Below are 24737 nucleotides of genomic sequence, written 5' to 3'. Positions count from 1 at the left end.
TCTCCCCATATTTACCTATCACATAATTATATACTTTACCAATCACTTAATCAATTATGTCTTACGTATTGTTCTAAGCAATCTATCTTGCATACTTGTAATATATCGCAAATGAAAAAATTTCAACTAACTAATAAATTTTATAACAAACACCTACGTGTTCGCTATCCACATTACACATTCCAATTCACGCTTTCACGCATTCCATGACGAAAAATTTCGTCACGCATCACATAGCTATCATATAGGTTCACTAATTATTCAAAGAACTCCATAATTTCATCAACAATTACTATATTCGATCCAAGCATTACTATCACGCTGCTATTAATTCTAACAACACTTAACCGGAGGTAGCTCCGGTACAATTATCACACAGAGCACACACCAAGACACACGGACTCCACACTCCCCATCCCATGTGACTGGCTTAAGTATCATGGGGCCAAGATTTTGAAATGAGGGCGCCTACTCACCCAAAATCTAGCATCTGCCGGGGCTCCCATTACACATACATTCATTTTATTAGACTCTCTACGTTCATTATGTTCATTTGTTACAGGTTCCAAAATCGTCTCTCTGATACCACTTTGTAACACCCCGATATCCAGAGGAGCCTTAACTAGGCCTTCCTTAGCATATAAGGGCATTACCATCTCGGTTGCTTAGGAAAGCGATTATCAAATGTCAATAAAAGAACTATTAAGTTATATTACAAGTGATTTAAGTCAAAATACAATACAAAGGGTACAACTCAAGGACTACTCGCTATGACCATCATAACTCGTGGAGACTCAACCTTGCCCTAAAACCACTATCAACATCATCACACCGCTAAGACCGATTGCTCACCATAAGGGATCACGGCAGACACATAACAAACAAACAACCAAACAAGGTCAGTACTGAGACAAGATAAGGCAACAGCAACTATAAACAGCTACACAAACAATGTCATTCGTCTCAACCACCACCATAACAATCCAACCAAATCCATCACTGACTGTCCACTGGACCAGCCCTGCCAGTGGGGGACCGCAGCCGTTCCCACCTAAGCCCCGCTCATCATACGAGCGATAACCCTGCTCATTAATGTGCACATCCCCTTCCGTGGCGGGTTCCACGAAGGGCGAAACTAGGGCGTGAAGTCACTCCCGCAAGTGACCCCACTCAGCCGAGAACGCATCTCGAGAACCATCATCAGCAACCGCAACCACAATCACAATACACACAAATCGCTATACCAAACAATTGCAATATTATCACATCGACCGACACACTAGACCGTCTACAGAAACTGAGTAGGCGAACCTACCTTTACGCGACCGCCACCAATCCACGCCGACAGATAACACATCCAGCAAGCAAGCAAAGCCTATCACCATCATGCAAATATCTATTACTACGAGCAAAACCCTAACTATAGAAACAAAGGCACGGATGATGAATATGACATACCTAATGGGGAGAGACAAGGCCAAAGGCCGCTACCCGACTCAAGAGAGCTTCCCTAAAGCACAAGGATCTTCACAAAGGCTTCCATGGAGGTTTTGAGGTGAAGGGAAGGGAAGGAGGCGGCTGAAGGGTAGAAGGAAAGTGGCGAAAATGATTTGCGGATTTAACAAAACGCGATATATAACCCTCGCTGGAAATTGGGCACTCGATCGAGTACCCAACCTACTCGATCGAGTAACCCCCTACTCGATCGAGTACCCTAGCTACTCGATCGAGTAGCCTCTACTCTATCGAGTACCACTCTCTCCACTCAACTCCAGATAGCTTCGGCACTTAACTCTAAGGCTATTCCCGTTCCCAAGGTCAGTCAACGATGGTCAAAGGGTCCCTAAGAGGACGGGTATTACACCACGGCCGCGAGTTTTGGAGTGACATGGTGATGAACTGGGTAGAAGAGCTCGGTATCAAGTTTGCATACTCCTCTGTCTGTCACCCTCAGAGCAACGGGCAGGCGGAAGCAGCTAATAAAACAATCCTAAACGGGCTGAAAAAGAAGGTTAAAGATCTAAATGGAAGGTGGGTTGATGAACTACCCGGCGTCCTATGGTCCCTTAGAACAACGGAGAAAGAAGCAACGGGGTACAGTCCATTCCACCTAGTCTATGGGTCTGAAGCCGTCCTGCCAATTGAAGCAGCGGTGCCGACATTCAGAACACAAACCTTTAACCCAGTCGAAAATGAGGAAGGCCTGAAAGCCTCCCTAAACCTGGTCGAAGAAAGCCGAGACACGGCACGGCTTAACTTGGCAGTGTATCAAAACCGAATGAGAAGAGCATACAACCGTAGGGTCCACAAAAGAGACTTAAGAGTAGGAGATCTAGTCCTAATAAAGTCAGCCGCGACCAACAAAGGAAACATCCATGGTAAAATGACGGCCAACTGGGAAGGACCCTACAAAGTGGTTGAAGAAATGAGACCGGGGACATACCGGCTGACAGACATGAAGGGAGTGCCTCTAATGAGCCACTGGAACACAGACAACCAAAGGAAATATTTCATATAGCGGCGGAGGTGTCCAAGACCGTTGTGGGCACCCAACGTGTGTTTATACCTTATAAAAATGATCCAAGTTTTCCATCAAAATACTTGTCCCCTCCATAGTCATGCCAGAGTGGACGCCGCGGCCAAAGCCGGGCAGTCACTACCGAAGTACAAAAGCGTATGAGCACTGTTGAGATGCAAATCTGACTGCCCCGGCCAATCCGGGGGTGGCATAGGAAGCGATCAATATGTCTATAGATACGGAAAGCAGTCAAAATGTAAACTCGGTTGCCTCGGCCAAAGCCGGGAGTGACGAGGGAAACGCGACTTGCCAACAGCAGTTGGTACTCGCCACAACGACCAACATGCTTAGGAACGTATAAGTACGGTTGAGAAACGCAAATCGGACGCCTCGGCCAGACCGAGAGTGAAAGAGGAAGCGATCAACACGTCTACAGATACGAACGCTGTCGAGCCGTAACCCCGATTGCCTCGGCCAGACCTAGAGTGACGGGGACACAACGACCAATACGCTAACATGTTCACAAAGGCGGTTGGGAAGCGCAAATCTGACGCCTCAGCCAGACCGAGAGTGAAAGAGGAAGCGACCGACATGCCAACATGTTTAAAAACGTTAAGTATAGTTGAGATACGCATTCTAACTGCCTCGGCCAAGCCGAAGGTAAAAACAGAAAAAAAAAAAAAAAAGCGCTCAATTAATAACGAAAGAAGACAACTGAATGAAGGATTGTGATTAAAGCCCCGGCCAAGCCGAGGGCAAAATAAACAAACTCTTATTAAAAATGTTCACAGGTAATATAAGAAAGAAGTCGACGGTCGTCCCCATAGGGATAGCCTAAACACTACCTACCAAAGTTCAAAATAAGAGAAAGGTATAGCAAAAGGTTACAAACATAAGAATTGAAAGCGCCAAAAAAGATGGCAGGGAAGAAAGGCTCAATAGTTGGCCCCCGAACAGCTGAAACTGTCTGAAGGGCCGGATGAATCGGGTGACGACCGCCCGTCTCCCTATGCCTGCTTCTGCTCGCCATCAGCAGCGGTAGCAGCATCACCATCAGTGGGCGACCCAGAAGCCGACTTGGCAGCTTCAGCTGCCTTTGCCCTCTCAGCTTCCTCCCTGGCCGCCTTCACCTTTTCAGCATGGGCCGCCTTCTCCGCAGCCTCCTCAGCGGCCTTCTTCGCCTCTGCCTCCTCCGCAGCCTTTGCCTCCGCAGCAGCCGCCTTATCATCAAGCAGCTGGTCAAATTTTTGCCACGGGAAGGAGTTTTCAGGAAAGAGCTCTCTGATTACTTCCCTGGTATTAGGCGCACATGTTAGGGATGATGACATTTTGGAGCGTCTCAATGTCATCCTCCCTCTGGGCGAGGATAGCCCTTGTGTTCCTGTGTCCCTTCGCCTGAGCCGAATACAGAGACTTTCATTCTTCCCTCTTACCAACTGCAGCGTCGTAAGCACCCTGAAGCTTGTCCCGCTCCTCCCGCAGCTTAGCGGCATCAGCTAGTACAGCCTCAACCTTGGCCCTCTCGGCTAGGGCCGCCTTCTCAGCATCCTCCCTGAGCTTTCGCTCAACGAGGAAATCATTTTCGGCGGCCTGGAGGTCCTTCTTCGCCTTCTCGGCCTCTTGCTTAGCGGCATCAAGATCGAGCCTAAGTCGTTCAACCGCAGGAGCAGCTCGAGCCATGACCGTTTTTTGCTCCATAATATGAGCGCCGGCCAGTTCATTCCACTTCGCCAGCTTCTTGCACAACCTTGTGCCTTCCGCCACAAGCTGAGCGGCGGAAGGCTTCAGGGAGGAGGAGTCGACGATGACATTTTGATTGCCCGTCTGCACTGGCCGCTTCTCCGATTGCCGTTCAGTGAGAGGGACAGCCGGCGGCGGTTGATCTACAAAAAATTCAGATCGAGCATCCATGTCAACATTCATTGACATGTCAGAAAGTCTGTCATCAGGAATGCCTAATGAACCAGCTAAATCTGAGCCACAGGTTAGATCCGTACCAGCCTTGGCCTTCTTGGTTGGAGGACCCTTTTCTTTGACGGCCTCGGTAACAGCAGCGACGGCAGACTCGGTCTCTTTTCTCTTATTCAAATAAGGAGGAGCCTCCGCAACAGTGACCTCCTCCTTAACATCGATGACCACCTGCTGCTTCTGGACCACAGGGATTGAAGACTGAGCTGGAGTTAACGCCGTTGCCGCCGTAGACGTTAACTTTGGTTTCCGGCGCGGCACGTTACCAGCTATCCGCGCTTGAGCCGCCGTCACATCCAGTACCTTCAACTGCTGGTCCATGAGTTCGTTAGGAGCCGGTCTGCGATCACGCGGCAAGGCCTTAGGATGCAAATCAACAATTTTTCCGTCCTCGCCAAGTCCCAACCTTTTGAGGATATCCGCAGACAGATCCGGGCCAAAACGGTCTGTAAAAGAAACAAAGCAAGAGTTAAACAAAAGAAGATAAACCAAGGCCAAGATACAGAAACATAAAAAACAAAGATGGGCCTCACACCGACCCCACTCACCCTGGCTGAGGGCCGGTATGAGGCCGACGTGGCGAAGCACTCATCCTCGAAGAATGATCTGCGTCGGGGCAACCATCCCTTCGGCGTGCCATCCTTTTCACCTCAAACAAACAGCATTGCCCGCTTCTCATCCTCATTAAGATAGACCTGTCAAGGCCCATCTTGAGCTTACTCCGGGAGACATATTTGTCGTGCTCCCCCTTACTCTCGCACCGCAAATTGACGCGGCTTTGGAAGGACCGGGGCAGCGGATAGTCCTCCGGCACCTCGACGTATACCCACCGCCCCTTCTAGTCCTTACAAGATGTAATTTTGGACACGGTAACGTAACCCGGCTCTGTCTGCACGATGTACCACCCCGTGCCACCGGGGGTTGACGGCCGAAGATGATGAAGCCGACGGAACAAGTTAACCGTTGGGGCCTCCCCCTTAAAGAGACAGAGCCACACAAAGCCAACTATAGTCCTAATGGCCAACGGATGCAGTTGAGCCACGGCGACATTCATGGCTTTAATGATGGCCGCAACGTATGCATTCAGAGGAAACCGGAGCCCATACTCCAGGTGTCTGATGTACACGCCGATACAGCCCTTGGGAGGGCAACAGACCGCCTGACCCTCCTCAGGGATAACAATTTTATATCCCCTGCCGAAGGAGTAATGGTCCTCGAAAAGATCAGGACCGGAACAACTAGCGAACTTATTCGTCCAGGCACGATCAGGATTGATCGAACAGGCGTCGCCGTGATCCAAGAGATACGGCCTCCTCTCATCAGAATGAGTCCTTTCCTCATCATCATCATCATCATCATCATCATCATCAACATCATCATCATCATCCTCGAAATCCTCCAAAAATTTTGGATCAATCTCAGGAGAAAGCGGCTTAGGACCCCCAAACCTTAACGGGGTGACAACCAGTGCCTCCTCTTCATCAGGACACGACGGTTCGCCCCCCGGCGCAGAAGTACTAGGTCCAAAGATCGCGAAGACATGACAACAAATACTTAACAAATAAAAGTTGAAAAAATTTGTTTGTTTACCTTGGAAAAGTGTTACGCCGAGTAACGCTTTGAAGACTAGAGAGAGGTTTCGTCGAAGAAAGCTAGAGAGAAGAAATTTTTTTTGAGAAAATGAATTTTTGGTGGCCAAAATCAGGGGGTAACTGCTCTATTTATAGAGCAAAGCCCATGAAACGGACCAATCAGGGCAAAGCCCATGAAGCGTCAACCAATCAACAGCGAGCCACGTGTCAAGCATGCAGCACAGAATGCCAGTCGACGTATCTTCTTCAACACGCTCCTTGACAAAAGGCCAATCGACGTATCTTCTTCAACACGCTCCTTGACAGAAGGCCAATCGACGTATCTTCTTCAACACGCTCCTTGGTATCTACTTGCCAAACGGCCCGCTGTTCAACCAAGCTTGGCAGCACCGGCCGGGGGCAATCAAAAGCACACGGCACTCTCAACCTCGGTCTCAGCCAGCGCCATTTTCTTTTCCACATCTGATGTCCATTACACATCCATGTGGAGGGGGTATATGATACGGCCTAAGCAGAACCAAGCCGAGGAAGAAGAAGCCGGGGAAGAAATTCAACTTGCGCAGAATACGCTCAACACTCATCGAATGTTTGTCTTCAATGTAAAAATGTGTTTGACTTTAGAGAGTTATAGTATTGATTTTGTATTTGCTTTGTTCTCTTATTTCTCTATAAGGAGGTATTTATACAAATTTAGTGAACAACTGAAAAGTCACCACTAATACACTTAATTATTATGCAAATTCATTGTATCATAATCTTACTATTAAACTTAATTATAATAATTCATTGTGTCATAATTTATACATACCAACTCATAGTCTCTTACTATCTATAAATACTATTAAAAGGCTAGCATAAAAATGTCACGTAGACAATGCCACATGGGATGAAAAAAAGCCACGTACACAATAACGACTTGGCAAACTAATATGACATGGATTATCAATTTATTCATATATTGCATTAATTTAATTCACTTATTTTCTTTAAAAATACATCCATATTCCATTAGCTTTAAACTTAATTAACTCAAAAAAAAAAACTACAATAAGAAAATACACATTAACTATAAGTTAATAATTTCAAGAAATTTCATATGGATTAGTATTATATGTATTCGAAATAAAAAAAACTGAATACATAAGAAATTAAGAACGAAGAAAAATAAATGAAGTTGAAAATAATTTTTTTTTTGTATTGTCAGATTTGTCACTAATTCACTAATTTTTTTTTTTTGAAAGGCACCAATTCACTATTGTTGTTATTATAAATTTGTTGTATATAGAAGATGTTTTATAGAACTAATTAATCAACAATTGAGTATTAAATATCATATAAAATATTTTCTTAGGAAAATATAAAATATATGGAAAAAAAATATTTATTTAATTTAAGTAATTTACAAACAAATTCAGTAAATACTTAAATGAAATTAAACACTAATAATAAAATTCTAAAAGGGGAGTAATACCGTATATTTAGTTCATGAAATTATTTCACGTAAAGGATAAGGTTTTGGAAAATATAAAATATATGGAAAAGAAAATATTTATTTAATTTAAATAATTTACAAATAAATTCTGTAAATACATAAGTAAATTAAACATTAATAATAGAATTTTAAAAGGGTAGTAATACCATGTATTTAATTCATGAAATTATATCACGTAAATTATAATTTAAATGAGATCTTCTCCATTCCACTTTTATTGTTTAATTATCCTTTAAAATTTATTCCAAATTAATTGTTTTTTCAAAATTTAGTATGATAAATGACTTAATTATGAGTATCTATACAACATAATAAAAAAGCAAGATGAGTAGTTTATTATTTGACGTGTGTCATGTTAAGCAATTTTAAGTGCCACATTTTATGTTATTTTTCTTTGCATTTAATTTTAATCCACGTGTAATTTTTCTATTGGTTACTAATAATTCAATTATATTAATTACTTAATTATCTAACTAAAAGTAAGTAATTATCTAACTAAAAGTAATCTCTAAATATCATGTGTTACATGCTTATAAAATAAAATAAAAATAAAAATATTAGTGCTAAACACAAAAAGAAAATTAATACAAACTCTTTATTTTCCTCTCATAAATTTGGTATTAATCTACCTATTCATTTAACTTTTTTTTTCTTTTATTTAATAGATGAGCTTTTGGTTTTTCCTCACAATTATTATATTTTGTATTTATTTCACCATTTTTTATCTCCCCCTTAGTTCACACAACATTCTTCTTCTCTCAAATAAATTATTGGAATTAATTACAAAAATTTCCTTATATAAATATTATAACAATCCTATTTTTCATTTTTATCCAAAAAGTTGGTAGGTAAAGTATGCATATATAACCAATTGAATTATTTAACATTTTTTATTCTTATTATGTTTTGAATTAATTAATAGTTTGAATCTTATATAAATATTACAACAATCCTATTTTTCATTTTTTATCCAAAAAGTTGCTAGGTAAAGTATGCATATATAAACAATTGAATTATTTAACTTTTTTATTCTTATTATGTTTTGAATTAATTAATAGTTAAAATTCTAAAAGGGAAATAATTCCGTGTATTTAGTTCATGAAATTATTTCACGTAAAGGATAAGGTTTTGGAAAATATAAAATATATGGAAAAGAAAATATTTATTTAATTTAAATAATTTACAAACAAATTATGTAAATACATAAGCAAATTAAACACTAATAATAGAATTTTAAAAGGGTGGTAATACCATGTATTTAGTTCATGAAATTATATCACGTAAATTATAATTTAAATGAGACCTTCTCCAGTCCACTTTTATTGTTTAATTGTCCTTTAAAATATTCCATATTAATTGTTTTTTCAAAATTTAGTATGATAAATGACTTTATTATTAGTATCTATACAACATAATAAAAAAAGCAAGATGAGTAGTTTATTATTTGACGGGTGTCATGTTAAGCAATTTTAAGTGCCACATTTTATGTTATTTTTCTTTGCATTTAATTTTAATCCACGTGTAATTTTTCTATTGGTTATTAATAATTCAATTATATTAATTACTTAATTATCTAACTAAAAGTAAGTAATTATCTAACTAAAAGTAATCTCTAAATATCATGTGTTACATGCTTATAAAATACAAAAAATAAAAAAATATTAGTGCTAAACACAAAAAACAAATTAATACAAACTCTTTATTTTCCTCTCATAAATTTGGTATTAATCTACCTATTCATTTAACTTTTTTTTTTCTTTTATTTAATAGATGGGCTTTTGGTTTTTCCTCACAATTATTATACTTTGTATTTATTTCACCATTTTTTATCTCCCCCTTAGTTCACACAATATTCTTCTTCTCTCAAATAAATTATTGAAATTAATTACAAAAATTTCCTTATATAAATATTATAACAATCCTATTTTTCATTTTTATCCAAAAAGTTAGTAGGTAAAGTATGCATATATAACCAATTGAATTATTTAGCTTTTTTATTCTTATTATGTTTTAAATTAATTAATACTTCCTCCATTCAACTTCACTCTACCACTTTCAATTTTCTACACTATCTATAAAATACTATTAAAAGCCCAAGCTAAAATGGCTCATAAAGTCCACGTCAACAAAGCCACGTGTGATTGTAAAATGCCACGTCTGATCTATATAATAATATAAAATAGAGCCACGTGTACAATCTAACTGTGTGATACCATGTTTTACGTATTATATACACTTTAACTATCTCAGTATTCTTTTAGCGCATTGACCGTTGTCATGCTGGCTTTTCATTTGCCTGTTATTAATCCCTCATTAGACCTTCACCATTCCACCTTAAATGCATACTCCGTATTTTATAGCACCCTTATTACCTCATTAATATAATGTGACCATTAAGCTACTGATGAATATTTCACCCTGTAAATCCAACCTATATAAAGCCCCAAACTCCAATGAATACTTCAGGAAATCTTCCCCCGATTGCGTTCACTCAAGACTCAACTACCGTTCACAAGCCACCTAAATTAGCTGGCCTCACAATCTGTTTGTTTCTGCTGTGTATTTGACTATTACGGAGTACTCGGTATTTTACGGTGCTTTTCTTACTTGCATCCGAGTTTTCATCAGTCTTTTTTTATTTAGTCTTTCCTATAATGCTAAAGGTGTGTTCTTGCTTTTCGAATTGCATTCTGGTATAGATCTTACACCAAACGATTTGCCTCTCTTCTTATCTTCGATTCAAAGTCTCCTTTAAATTTGATTGATAACTTTTATTGAGGACTCGTAAACTGAAAGTGTATATTATTATTGTAGTTTTTCCCTTTAATTTATTTGATGTATCTGTTTCTTCATTGAACTTATAATAATTAAGATGAGTTTATTCTGTTTGTGAAGCATAACAAATATCCAATTGTAAATTATACTTATTTGTTTTTAGGAAATTATTCCAAGGTGTTGGTTATACAATGATGTGGACAAAAAGAAACGAATTTAAGAGCAAACTACAATCACCTTGTATGCTTCCCAACTTTCCACATGTCAAACATTTTTGCAACAATGATAATATGACCAACTGTCCTGAATTTGTAAATGGGTGAATTGTTAATTTCTTAAAGTTCAATTAAATACGAGTGTGTGACAAAAATATAATCATGATTACTTAAGTCAACGTTGAATTCATAAGTTCAATTAAACGAATTTATATTAGAATACAATTTGAAACGGAGGAATTATCATTGATTTCAACATCCTAAAGTTGCATAGAATGCAAGACTCAATGTAATTATTTATTTTGGACTATAAAAATTTGTATTTTAATAACTTTATTGTCTTTGACAAGAAACCAATGTCTTTTGCGCTGCTACACTGATTAAATTACGAGGTTATTCATAACTGCAATATCAATCCCCCCTACTACTAAGAGAATAAAAACTCTAAGTAGTTTTCCCGCCTAAGAAAATAACTCTCAAAACTATATATGGAAACAATATTATATTTATATTTACCTCTTTTACAAAAACAATTATTATTCCTAATTTATTAGTATACAATCATTCCCATAAATGTTATCATTCATCAGTTAGACTTAAAATATGGTTTTCTATGACGTAGCAAATTTTTATTTAAATAAAAAAATATTAGTTAATTATTTATAAATTGTCTTTTTAAATGCGTAGTATATTGTCCCCGACTACTAAGAGAATAAAAACTCTTAGTAGTTTTTCCGCCTAAGAAAATAACTCTCAAAACAATATATGGAAACAATATTACATTTATATTCATCTCTTTTACAAAAAACAATTATTATCCCTAATTTATTAGTATACAATCATTTCCATAAATGTTATCCTCTATCAGTTATACTCTAAAGTTACGCAAATCTCCTTTTTGTAGTATTATCCTTCATCAGTTAGATTCAAAATATGGTTTTCTATGAAGTAACAAATTTTTATGTAAATAAAAAAAAAAATATTAGATAATTATTTTAAATTGTCTTTTTAAATGCGTAGTATACTAATTTTACCTGTTTTCGTTATAAAGTAATACACATTTTAATTAGATCTTACAACACTTAATTTTATTTTATGTCATATCATATAACGATATAACATTATAGTTAAAAACAATTTCAGACAAAAATAACTTATAAAGTGTCTTTTGATTGTAGTAAACTTTCGTTTTCTATCTCTTACTAAGATTATATTTGTACTCCGTGCATTATAACATTAAACTCCAAGTATAGTTAATTTATACAATTAATTTAATAAGAAAATTTCTTTATAAAACAAATCTAAAAAATACCGTGCTGTAGCACGGGAACTATACTAGTTTACAAGTAAACATTCAACTTTAATTTTCTCTCAATAAATAAGTGAAAATATATTAATGTGGTATCTTGTTTGTTTCGTCTTTACGAGTACATTAAAAATATCTAACTTTTATAATTTTTGCAAAGACGTAGCTAACGATATTTACCGTGTAAAACACGCGTTGACAAACGTGAAAAAGTAAAGTGGTAGAGTGGAGTTGAATGGAGGAAGTAGTTTGAATCTTATATAAATATTAAAACAATCCTATTTTTCATTTTTATCCAAAAAGTTGCTAGGTAAAATATGCATATATAAACAATTGAATTATTTAACTTTTTTATTCTTATTATGTTTTAAATTAATTAATAGTTAGAATCTTATTTAATTATTATTTTTGTATTTGTATTAAAATTACAGGAGGATGACATACTTACATATCAAAAACATTGCATGAAATCTAGAAATAATGGTTATAAAACTTCTTTGCAATTATCTTTTGACTTGAATAATTTTTCAGTTTCATTGAGTTTTTCTTTTTTTATTATTATTATGATGTATGCGCAATATCAAATTGTACTATGAATCTCTAATTATTGGTGACATGTTACATTATATATTCCAACCCTTAGCATATTAATTGACAAATTTTGTAAATTGTACTAAATTGTCTTATACCCTTTCGTGCACTTTATTAGTTTTCCGTGTACTCTTCAACTTGTATTTTGTCAATCAGGTTATAAATCAAATATATTAGTCGACAAACAGATTATAAATAAAATGTTTTAATGGAAGTGTTGAAGTTATATGCTCCAAGGATATAAATCGGATCTTTTAATGCGGATCAAGGTAAATATTTTGCATGGTTTTTGATTTAAATCCAATGATCATTTTCCAATCCTTTGTTCCATTTTGAATGCTTTCAAGCCTTTAAATTTATTTTTAAAATTATTGAATGCGTATTTAGTCTAGAATTTTATTTGTATAAGTCACATGTCATCAACTCCTTGCTAATAATTTAAGTATATCACTTAGGTATTTCGTTATATAAAAATCATTTCAATAATATTTTTCCCAATACGTTGGAAATCAATTGAATTTACAAGGACGATGTTGCAAGACCGACGAGCCGACAAGAATTGTAAATGTATTATTTGTTAAAAGTTTAACAAACTCCACTGCATTTAAGAAAATAAACTTGTAATTTTAGCCTAATTAGTAAGATAAACATAAGTTGTATTTTAACATAGCGCGTTCTGCGCATTATTCATATCGTCTCTAATTGACTAAAGGCAATATGTAAAATTCAGTTATAAAAATCATTACCATCCATTCATTTATATATTTTACATATTTACTTTATTTTATATTTCTTTTTTCATTAGAATACCTTAGGTAATAAAGAATAGAATTAGATGTCCAAGTGTCCAACATTTTGTTTCTTTGTCAGATAAAAATAGAACCAAGGTTCATTCTCCGAACGCACCAAAACAACACTAAAAACAATTTATCAAGTACTAGAATGCCAAAAGCCGTCAATGTTGAGTGAACTGAATAACCACCATGACAAAGCCAAGCGCCCTCGAAATCCAGAGACAATCTAAACACCGTAAAAAGAAAAGCACAGGACAAAAACAGAAAGGGACTAACAGTAATTAACACAACAAGACAACATTCAGTAAAAGGACAAAGACAATGAGGACCGTAGCAAAATAAGAGTAGTTTTCAAAGTTAATATTCCACTGTTTGAATGCAATTTTACGTTTCCGATAATTTGTGTTGACTTTGCTTATAGGCTTTGAGAATAAGTTGTTTAAAGTGCTCTAATGAAACACAAGGCAATACAATTTCCCATTTAATTTATATGCAATACCAGTTTTCGATATCAGATAATGGACATTCGTTGTTCTTTAAAATGAGGGATTCATGGGTTTTGGTGCTATAATATACCTTACCCTCATGAATTATGACATGACCCTCTTTATTGCCTTGCTTAGGTACCCTACCAACATATCTCCAAGATAATAAGCAAGCAGACAAACAAGCCAAATAACGCATTCATGAACGATACCGCAAAAATAAAAGAACAAAAACAATCAAGCCCGTGATTCTCACGGATCACAAAACTAGTTCATAATAAAATGCAAAGAAAAATAACATAAAATGTGTCACTTAAAATTACTTAACATGACACACGTCAAATAATAAACTACTCATCTTGCCTGTTATTATATTGTATAGATACTGATAGTTAAGTTGTTTATCATACTAAATTTCGATAAAACTATTAATTTGGAATAAATTTTAAAGGATAATTAAACAATAAAAGTGGAATGGAGAAGGTATCAATTAAATTCACTATGAACAAAAAATTATAAATATAATTTTTTTAGTTTTACTTACTAAATATAATTCTAAACAATGCAATTTTTTTTTTATTTTTTACAAAAACTTATCCTTTACGTGAAATAATTTCATGAACTAAATACATGGTATTACAACCCTTTTAAAATTCTATTATTAGTGTTTAACTTCACTTAAATATTTATAGAATTTGTTTGTAAATTACTTAAATTAAATAAATATTTTCTTTTCCATATATTTTATATTTTCCTAAGAAAATATTTTATATGATATTTAATACTCATTTGTCGATTAATTAGTTTTGTAAAACATCTTCTATATACAACAAAGTTATAGTATATATATTTTTTTTATTGTAACAACGATAGTGATTAGTGCCTTTCAAAAAAAAATAGTGAATTAGTGACAATACAAAAAAAATGTTTTTAACTTCATTTATTATTCTTCGTTCTTAATTTATTATGTATTCAGTTTTTTTTAGTTCGAATACATATAATACTACTCCATATGAAATATCTTGAAATTATTAACTTATTGTTAATTCGTATTTTTTTTATTGTAGTTTTTTTTAGTTAATTAAGTTTAAAGCTAATGGAATATGGATTGATTTTCAAAGAAAATAAATGAATTAAATTAATGCAATATAATAATAAATTGGTAATCCATGTTATATTAGTTTGCCAAGTCACATTGTTATTGTGTACGTGGCTTTTTTTTCAACCCATGTGGCATTATCAACGTGGCATTGTTAGACTAGCCTTTTTAATATTTTATAGACTGAAGTTGGACGGTGATAACACATAAAACATATTCAACCTAAAAGTATCTATGAATGTATGTATGATCATCTATTTATCGACAAGTGATAGGGGTCCTTCTATCTTAACCAGATGTCTTGGGCTCAAGCTCTATTAAAACTCACGAGGGAATGTTGTAGTGCCTTACAGCCCAAATTATAGATGGAAGTGGGTTGTACCTCGTGCCAGTTCACCGTGCTTGAAAGAGAAATTGGCACAGCCGAGGCCCACGAAAATCACCTCATGTTGTGCGATGAAATAAAATGGCCCGTTATGACTACCCTATATATTATGTCGAGAATTCAGCATATGTTTAACTATGTGAGAGGTTGTTCCCAATTTTGTTTCATGCTTTGCTAGTGTGTTTTGATTATTAATTCTATTTAGCGGCTCTATAATGGAAATTAATTCTTTTTTCTCAATCTTGTTCTCGACTTTCAATAAATAAATATAATTCATCTTGCGTGATTAAAAATATACAGTAGATAGACGACTAGAGGTTAATAGATCCGCTCTAATATCAATAGGAGAGTGAGATTTAGTGTCTTTAGTAATCATCAGGTAACTCTGGATAAAATTTTACCTAAATATATAAGATTTTCAAATTTGCCCAAACATATAGCCCACTATCCATAACGTGCCGTGTCATGTATAGGCATGCCAAACAGTTTATTCCAAACTTGTTTACATGATAATTTAATCTCGGCCCATGAGAACTCTCAGGAGTCGTTCTATCTTAACCAGATGTTTTGGGCTCAAACTCGAATAGGCTGATAATACGGCAGTATTAGAACTCATGAGGAAGTGCTATAATGCCCTACAACTCTAGACTTAGAGATGGAAGTGGGTCATGCCTCGTACCGGTCCACCGTGCCTAGAGGAGAAATTGGCATAGCCGAAGCCCACAAAAGTGGCATTTTTGTCGTGCAAATGGAATAAAATGACGAGTCAACACAGCTCACTGCCCTTAACGTGTGGTGTCGTGCCTGAGCGTGTCCAGACAGTTATTCCACTCCAACCTTGTTTACTGGAGAATTTTATCTGGGCCAAAGCACGGCCCATGCGAACTATCTCTCATGGTTTACACGATCAAGGTACTAAGGTGGTGACAAATCAAAGAGTTAAGAAGACGAATATTATTAGCCCAAACAAATGATCTTTTATTGGGCCTTATTACTGGGCTTATCAAGCTGTGATGTTGTCCGAATTCAGGTCACATGAGAATTTAATGTGGGCCCAATAAACCAGATTGCAAATAACTTCCATCCAATTTCAAATTACAACCTCCTAAACCGTCGACATTTTACTAATTATCATCGACATTTTTTAATGACTTTCCTAATTTATCCCTCATCCTAAACCTTCCATATTTTAACATCTTTTTTTTCAAGTACGACATTTTCGTCACCACCGCTTCAATTCCGCCACCAATTCAAGGAATCGACGACAAGTAATCTAAACCAGTTTAATTTTTTAAAAATTTGTAATTAGTTGGTACTTTTAGGTGGTTTAGAATAGAATCGTTATTGTTAGAACGGATTAGCGATTATCGATTACCACGCCAAAAATTAATCTAAGTCAAAAAGTGAATTTTTTTCAAAAGGTTTTTTTTCCCTAGAAGAAAAACATTTTCGTCTAGACTAAAAAATTCTTCGTTAAGACGAAAAATATATATTTTTTAAAATAAGTAAAAAATAAAAAAAATATTTTTCGTCTGGACAAAGAAATTATCAATCTGGACGAAAAATTTCTTCATCCAGGCCTTTTTTTCGACATATTTTTTAAAAAAAAAATTATTAACTTCCGTCTTAAATTAGTTTTGGGCGCGGGGATCGATAATCGCTAATCCGTTCTACTCTAATCCGTTAGTCAAATCATAAACTTGAAACGTAAACATATCTCTTGAACATCGTTACTAACTTGATTGTTGTTACCGTATGTTTAAAACCGTTTTAATCGAAAAGTTCGTAAATTAAATTACGATTTTTTTCCGAAAAACTGTCTTTTTTTGTTTTAGAGAGAGAGAGAGAGAGAGAGAGAGAGAGAATGGGGAGATAATGGGGGGCAATATTGGAAAGATGTGTTGGGTTACATTTGTGATCAAGTGAGACGATAACTGACCCATATTTCAACAAATTATTGTAAAACCGTTTTTTAGTCCATCAAATTTGTTTGCTTTTTTTTTTTGGTACAAATGAAACATTTTTAATAACTAGTAGCGGCAATTAGTTTCCATGCCCAAATTTTCAAGGCTGTGAATTACTAATGAAATAAGCTGAACTTGAAAAAAATAATCGAAATATTAACAAAAAAATCTCTCGCTATTTTCCGTTTTTTAGAGGGAGTGCTTATCGCCACTACTAGCCTCAATAGTCCTTATGCCCACCTGGACATCCAGTTCTTATCACTATTCAATAACTTTATCAATTAGACTGGCTTACATTTTACTCGTATATAAACCAATTTTACTCGTGTATAAACCAATGCTACTAAGGGAATGAAGACAATTAGGTAATTTTGGACGTTGTCATACCCGTTTTTGTAAATCATAACAATGGCAAGGACGACCTATTTGATACACATTCTATAAACTTTACCTAAAATAAAGGGTTTTAGCAATAAATTTACCCCGGCCGACCTTCAATTTTTGGTAAAAATGTAAACTTTCTAAATCGTACTAACGAGAGTAACAATTGATGACATTGGATGATATTTCTCCAAGAGTTTATAGTACAACTGAAGTGTGAAAACGTAACAAATCTCCACCATGGAACTAACTTGAAGTAGTACTATAAATTCTAGCACAAGAGTAGAAAGGACGTGGTGCATGGCACTTCTATCATTGTCCTACATGATTGATCATTCTCGATTAAAGTACATTCTACTTAATAAACTTAAGTATGCCCATTATCGACAGCAGTGAGCAATTTCTTCACGGTAATTGCTCTCATGGAGAAATAAATGATTCGTCTTGCTTTATGGAATATGAGGTGAACAACCAGCATACCAACTCAACTTAATTATCTTCTTGTTTTGTCATCAACAAAAATTAACGACCTGATTGATAATACATGTAACCAGATCATTGATTTTATATATAAGACCGTCAGAAACAATACTTCATCGAGTTTACAAGTGGGCCTAATTTGGTAGTCAAAAACTTTTGTGATGTTCATGAAAAATGGAGTATAACTTTAGCTTTTAATTAATCAATTGGATCAAATTTCAAAGTTCAAAGTGTCATTTTCTAAAATAAAAAAGTCCATGACCATGATTTGTACGATAGATTTATCACAATATATGATTTATTCATTTATGTGGTTTGAAAATGATGAAGAAGTTTCGTCTCATTTTATAATTATGTTACGTTGGATCCATCCATGTGAAAATGGTGCTTTTTTGATCATTTATAGTGCAAGTGAGGCCCTATAAATATTCTACTTTCTTAAGTAATGATTATACTCATGTTACTTTCAAGCCAAGAAAAAGTCTTGATTCATATTCGTTGTTATTAACAACTTGGAGGTATTTGAAGCTTATGTAAGCAATTAGATAAGATGAAATCAATAAAGTACACAAGTGATCCATGTAGGTATGACTTTGTTTCAACATGCTATGACTATAGAAAAATGTTAACTAATAACAAGAAAATATATTAAAATTCTACAAGAAAAAATAATTAGATAGCTTAGCTTCCATTAAATTAGACAAAGCAATCTTAGGTTATCCTTATCTAAATACAAGTGTACCTAATAATATGTTTATGCATAATAGAACAAGTAAACTAATAGGAATATTTATAATAGCTGAGCTTCAACCACCACCTTAAGATTTTGATTGGGTTGATTCATCTATCATAAACAACCCTATTAATCAAACATCGTTATGACATCATCATAAATCGACATTAAGTAATTTGGAAAAAAAAAATATTGAATTTGTTATCAAGATTCATGCAATGATCGATTTTGCACCATCATGATCTTAGCTAGATAAGTTAGCTACATTTTGATTGAATCTGGGTATTTGAATTTATTTTGGTGAGTTTTGATCTCTGAATATTGACGTGATCGTGAGTTTAACTGCCTAAATTTTAAACTCAAAGGATATTGAACTCGTGAAAATTTGTCATTTGCGATAAATTTGAAAATAAAACCATAATATTTTCGTGTTGAAATTTAAAAGTTCTCGTATTCAGTCTGTTAAATTGGATATGTAAGATCGACTCCAAATCCATTATCATTACCTAACTAATAAGTCATAACCTCGTCATGATATTCTAGTGTATCCCCACATTTTTTATGCTTGGCAACTTGATTTGCATAAATTAAAGCAAGCAATTAAAAAAATAAAAGATCTTGATTCTAATAAAATAAGGAGTAAAAGAAACCAAATAAACAAAAGAAATAAATAAAACAATTTCACAAATGAGAATGACAGAATGTGGAGACATGTTAGGTAGGGTCAGGGTGTGGGTCCATGAAACAAGTTAAGGGTCTTAACGCGTGCCACGTAAGGTCAAAGTCAAACTTCTAGAGATATTTGTTACACGTGGCATTTTATGGTAAGACCTTAGTGTTTTTAACGGCTATTTTACAGACCATAGATTGTTACCATGTTTGTGTCACGTGATTGGCACCACTCATACACGTTTGTTCCACCCGCCTTTGCCTAGTGTTTCACTCCATTCACTTCTACTCGCACCATAGCAGGTCTTAGGGGCTTGCATGACGTAGATTCCGGTTCAGTTTAGTTCAGTTTAATTCAAGAGATTGTAGTTTAATCCACAACCACTTTCAGTCGTAATCAAGCTTGAAAAAAAAATGGGACATTGGATAAACAAACATGATATAGGATGACTCGAGCTCATGAACAATCTAAAACATAGATTCTAGTAATTCTGAACCAAGTCATTCTAAACCAGGTCATAAAAAGAACATTTTCGGGTTAAAACCCAAACAAATCTATAAGAGATTAGAGCAAACTTTCGAAAAATTACTGATCCAATACAAAACACACTATAACTATACAACTGGAAACTATTCGAACTACAACCCTTCCAAAACATATATTTGTTAGATATATTTAATGCTGGACCGATCAAAAAACGACCTTGACTACTTTCCAAAGCTATGAACCCTGGGTCGTTCACTTATGACCCGAATATCTATACAATTCGCTAAATTTGAGAAGATTGGTTCCAACAAGTGAATATATATATACTAACATAGAGGTGGCGAAAATGACTGACTAACTCAGCTCAGTCCGGTTGATGGTACTCCTTTGGCTAGCCCGACCTGACCCACGTACAGACACGAGCCGAGCTCAAGGTCACTGGCACAAACGGCAAACCCAGCCCGCGGTAAAGCAAAAAATATAAAAAATTGGTTAAACCCGACCTCCCCCACCAGGGCCGCCCTTTGCCTCCTATTACAACTCACGAGTCGTCATAGATCACAGGCCTCCTACTGTTAGTCTGGCCCGCTGCTAGGCCGACTCGATGACCACACTATAGCAACCTTATTGAACCCGACCCATATTATGACCCCCAAATTAAACCTATCTCACCCGTTTGACAGGTCTAATCGAAACCCACTTATGTATCCTCGAATTACCACTCGGATAATGAAGGCGCGTAGGGTCAAATCCAAAGAAGAAGACACCAACGTGTGGTCGGCGTAAAGGAATCCACTTCATCATTTCCTACACACATTTTAATTCATTCCTCGTCAAACTTACTACTTCCTCTTCTTCAACTTGTATATATATTCTCTCATCTTTCCTTCTCCTTCGTTTGAACAACTTTAAAACTACAACAATATCAACAACAACAAACTACACAAAATTAAGATTAAAAGATTCATTTTGTAACTTCATCATTCAGTCAAAACCCATCAACTCCATACATTTGACTACTCTTTTCTTCCTTTATTTATTCAATTTCAGGTACCCTTTCATTATTTTATTAATTTTTCTTTTTTTAATTTAATTTGTTTGATTGATTGAAGTTTTGTTTATTACTTCAATTTCAGGTACCCTTTAATTTGTTTATTATCAATTTAATTTGTTTGATTGATTGAGGTTATGTTTTGAGATAAATTCTTAGGTACGACTTAACGAGTGTACCATGTTATCGTATACCCAATAACAAAAATTTAGAATTGTCGCTACTTTTCATTGGCTAGGATGTACGGTGGCACGGTAACATTTGGAAATTGTTGGGATATGTATTGGTTGGTTGTTGGTTTTTCATTTGTTGCATGTTCAAGTTTTTCATTATGATTAATCACTAGGATTAAATCATTTTGTATGTAATTCTATTGTAATTAAATCATTTAGTGATTTTCACGGTAAGAAATGAAAGTACAAAGTTTTGTGCTTTGATTCTGAGTAATTCTGGGTAATTTTAGGTATTAAGGGAAATTTTATGACCATGATTATAGATCCATGTACTCCGTACTAATTAGTACTCTTTCTGTCCTAAATCATTTGTTTACATTTGATTAAAATATTGCTCACAATGAATATGAAAGGTAAATAAATGATTGAAATGGAAAGAATATAACTTTTCTTATACCTGTCTCTGATACTCGACACTTGTACTACTGTACACAGTGGTGGAGCTAGGGGGGCTAGCAGGGGCGGTCGCCCCCTGACGGATGAAATTTTCGAAGTTTTTAGTTAAATTTTTCGAAATTTTTTCGGGGTGCCTTATGAAATTAGTCGTTCGCCCCCTAAGTTCAAATCTTGGCTCCGCCACTGACTGTACATGCACATGTCTAAATGAGTCCGAGAAACAAAGATGTTGGTAGCATGTTATATTTAGGTCCCAATTCCCTTTAGAAACGGGAACAGTGGCGTAGCCAGAAAATTTGATAACAACGTAAATTTAATAACCACCCAAAAATCAGTACAATCATACATATGCCGGCATACGATTCAGTAAGCTCATAAGGTGGCTACGCCACTGAATGGGGAGGCATATCTATAGTATTGTCAGGATGAACGGGGTATCAACCCTAGGATTGTTTTGAGATCGAGTTCATGTTACTTGGCCGGTTATAATCCGAGTTATTGTGGTGGTGTTTAGTTGATTATTTTTCGCTTGGCATCTAACCGAGAGCCAGTGTCCCATCTTGAAGACATGTTGGGTGGATTCACGGGGTGTATACTTGTATTTTGTCACGTTTACCCAAGTTTCGGGTTCTTTGATCTGAACTCCAATCTTTTCCCCTTGTGGTGGTTGTTGTTTGTACATGTCTTGGAACTTGGAAGCCGATTCCTGACTCCTGAGTCGTTCCAATGTTCCGAATATTGCTCCCTGTTTGTTCTACATTGAATTGTTTATCTAGCCAACAAATTACTAAAGCCAGATGATCGCAAGTTTTGAGGGACTTACTAAAACGCGTATGCTATCTGGTTATTGCAGCCTTGCAGGGTAACTCTGGAGCCACCACGAATTAAGATACTCCGTATCAATTGAGGCTTTCTTTGCTTAAACAAAGGGAAGTTACTGACTGATGTTATAGCATGGACTCGCGCCAGATCTACGGATACAGTGTTACTGGTACCGACTCAACTTATATCTCAGCTCAGTGTACTCCTTCACCAATTCCAAATAAGTTATTTGAAACTTTGAAGTACAATTTTAGAGATTCACCGATCTCACCTTTCTCTAGTCATTTCGATTGTGATACTCACACGACATTGAGTGACAGTAAAGAGCATCACAGTTCAACGGAGTCTTTATCAGTCAAAAGCCCGTCTTGTAATTCACCCCTCGAAACCAACAGCTACTATCATGGAGTGAATTCAAGCCCTTCGATTGATTCTGCTCACGGCGTTGTTATTCGGTCTGTTGAGAGTGTTGACTATGGAGTCAGCATGAAACATGCCCTTCTGGAGCTCGAAACTGCTCTGATGGGAGATGAAACTACTGGAACTAACCCGTCTATGGGTGAAAGCCGGCAACCAATTATCGCGAGTCAAAGGTCAAGGTCTTGGAGTCGGGACACACAAGGTGGTCAAGTCCAGTCATCTTCGACCTCTGGAGGGAGAAGATCAGAAGATGAAGGTCAAAGCGAGAAACGCCATAAGGCGATGGATAATATGCCAGCTGGTAATCTAAAACAATTACTGATTGAATGTGCAAGGGCTTTATCGGAGAATAGAATCGAAGATTTCGAGAAATTAACAGAGAAGGCTAGAAATGAAGTATCAATCTCCGGGGAACCAATCCAACGACTTGGTGCGTATATGATTGAAGGGCTTGTGGCGAGAAAGGAGTCTTCAGGAACTAATATTTATCGCGCTCTTCGGTGCAAGGAGCCTCTAGGCAAAGACTTGCTTTCTTACATGCACATCCTTTATGAAATATGTCCATACCTCAAGTTCGGATACATGGCTGCTAATGGAGCTATAGCTGAAGCATGCAGGAATGAGGATCGGATACATATAATCGATTTTCAGATTGCACAGGGTACTCAATGGTTGACTCTTTTGCAAGCCTTAGCGAAGAGACCCGGTGGGGCCCCCTATGTTAGAATCACGGGCATTGACGATCCTATATCAAAGTATGCCCGGGGAACTAACTTGGAAGCCGTTGGTATGCGTTTAAAGGCGCTCTCTGAAAAACACCAAATACCAGTTGAGTTCCACGCTATACCGGTTTTCGGCCCTGATGTTACTCGGGACATGCTTGATGTTCGGCCCGGGGAAGCGTTGGCTGTTAATTTCCCGCTGCAGCTCCACCACACCCCAGATGAGAGTGTCGACGTGAACAACCCGAGGGACGGTTTACTAAGAATGGTGAAATCGCTCAACCCGAAGGTTACCACTTTGGTAGAGCAAGAGTCGAATACCAATACTACCCCTTTCTTGACTCGGTTCATAGAAACACTGGAGTACTACTCGGCAATGTTTGAGTCGATTGATGTAACGATGGGAAGGGACAGAAAGGAGCGGATTGGCGTGGAGCAACACTGCTTGGCTAAGGACATCGTCAATGTTATCGCTTGTGAGGGAAAGGAGAGGGTAGAACGTCACGAGCTATTCGGAAAGTGGAAGTCGAGGCTTACTATGGCCGGTTTCCAACAATACCCTTTGAGCTCATATGTGAACTCGGTGATTCGAGGTTTACTGAGGTGCTACTCTGAACATTATACACTGGTGGAGAAAGACGGCGCTATGCTTCTAGGTTGGAAGGACAGAATGCTGATTTCGGCTTCGGCTTGGCATTGATCTTGGTAATAACTCAGAAGACTCATACAGTCATACATGGAGAACATATAGACAAGTTTATATAGAAAGGGCAGTCGAAAAGCGTGGGAAGACAACCCTCAACCGAGGTGAGGGCGGTCATTTTACCATTGTTGTTGTATAAGTAGTGTTTCTTTCTTTTGTGTCTACATGGTAATGTAAGTATAGACAATTTTTATGAACTGACACCAACGCCCTGTTCTTTGTAACTTAATTTTTTCGACATATAGAGAGTCTGTATCTTGCGAGCTCGATTTACATGTTACACCTTTATCCATGATTAGTTGGTTTAGTCAGTTAAAAGCTTGAAGCCGATAGGACTGTATGAGTGATTAACTCAAGGAGATAGAGTGGGTTAGAAGCCGGCGAGTAACGATAGCAGAGGTGCATGAAGTTGGGTCTTGCTTTGGGAAGGTGAATGATTCCAACAGGGAGATTCTG

The 24737-nt window shown here is 36.4% G+C and overlaps 1 protein-coding gene across 1 annotated transcript; it reads left to right on the top strand.

Moving 5' to 3' along the window:
* The first annotated feature begins 20672 nt into the window (after positions 1-20672).
* Positions 20673-24521, top strand: LOC141656457 (chitin-inducible gibberellin-responsive protein 1-like). The gene is made up of 2 exons (XM_074463347.1): positions 20673-20984; positions 22468-24521. The coding sequence occupies exon 2, from the start codon at positions 22569-22571 to the stop codon at positions 24276-24278; it is 1710 nt and encodes a 569-aa protein (XP_074319448.1). The 5' UTR covers positions 20673-20984; positions 22468-22568; the 3' UTR covers positions 24279-24521.
* Positions 24522-24737: the final 216 nt, after the last annotated feature.

This window comes from Silene latifolia, chromosome 5, assembly GCF_048544455.1.
Source record: "Silene latifolia isolate original U9 population chromosome 5, ASM4854445v1, whole genome shotgun sequence".
Lineage (NCBI taxonomy): Eukaryota > Viridiplantae > Streptophyta > Magnoliopsida > Caryophyllales > Caryophyllaceae > Silene > Silene latifolia.
This window is presented reverse-complemented; position numbering and strand designations above follow the sequence as displayed.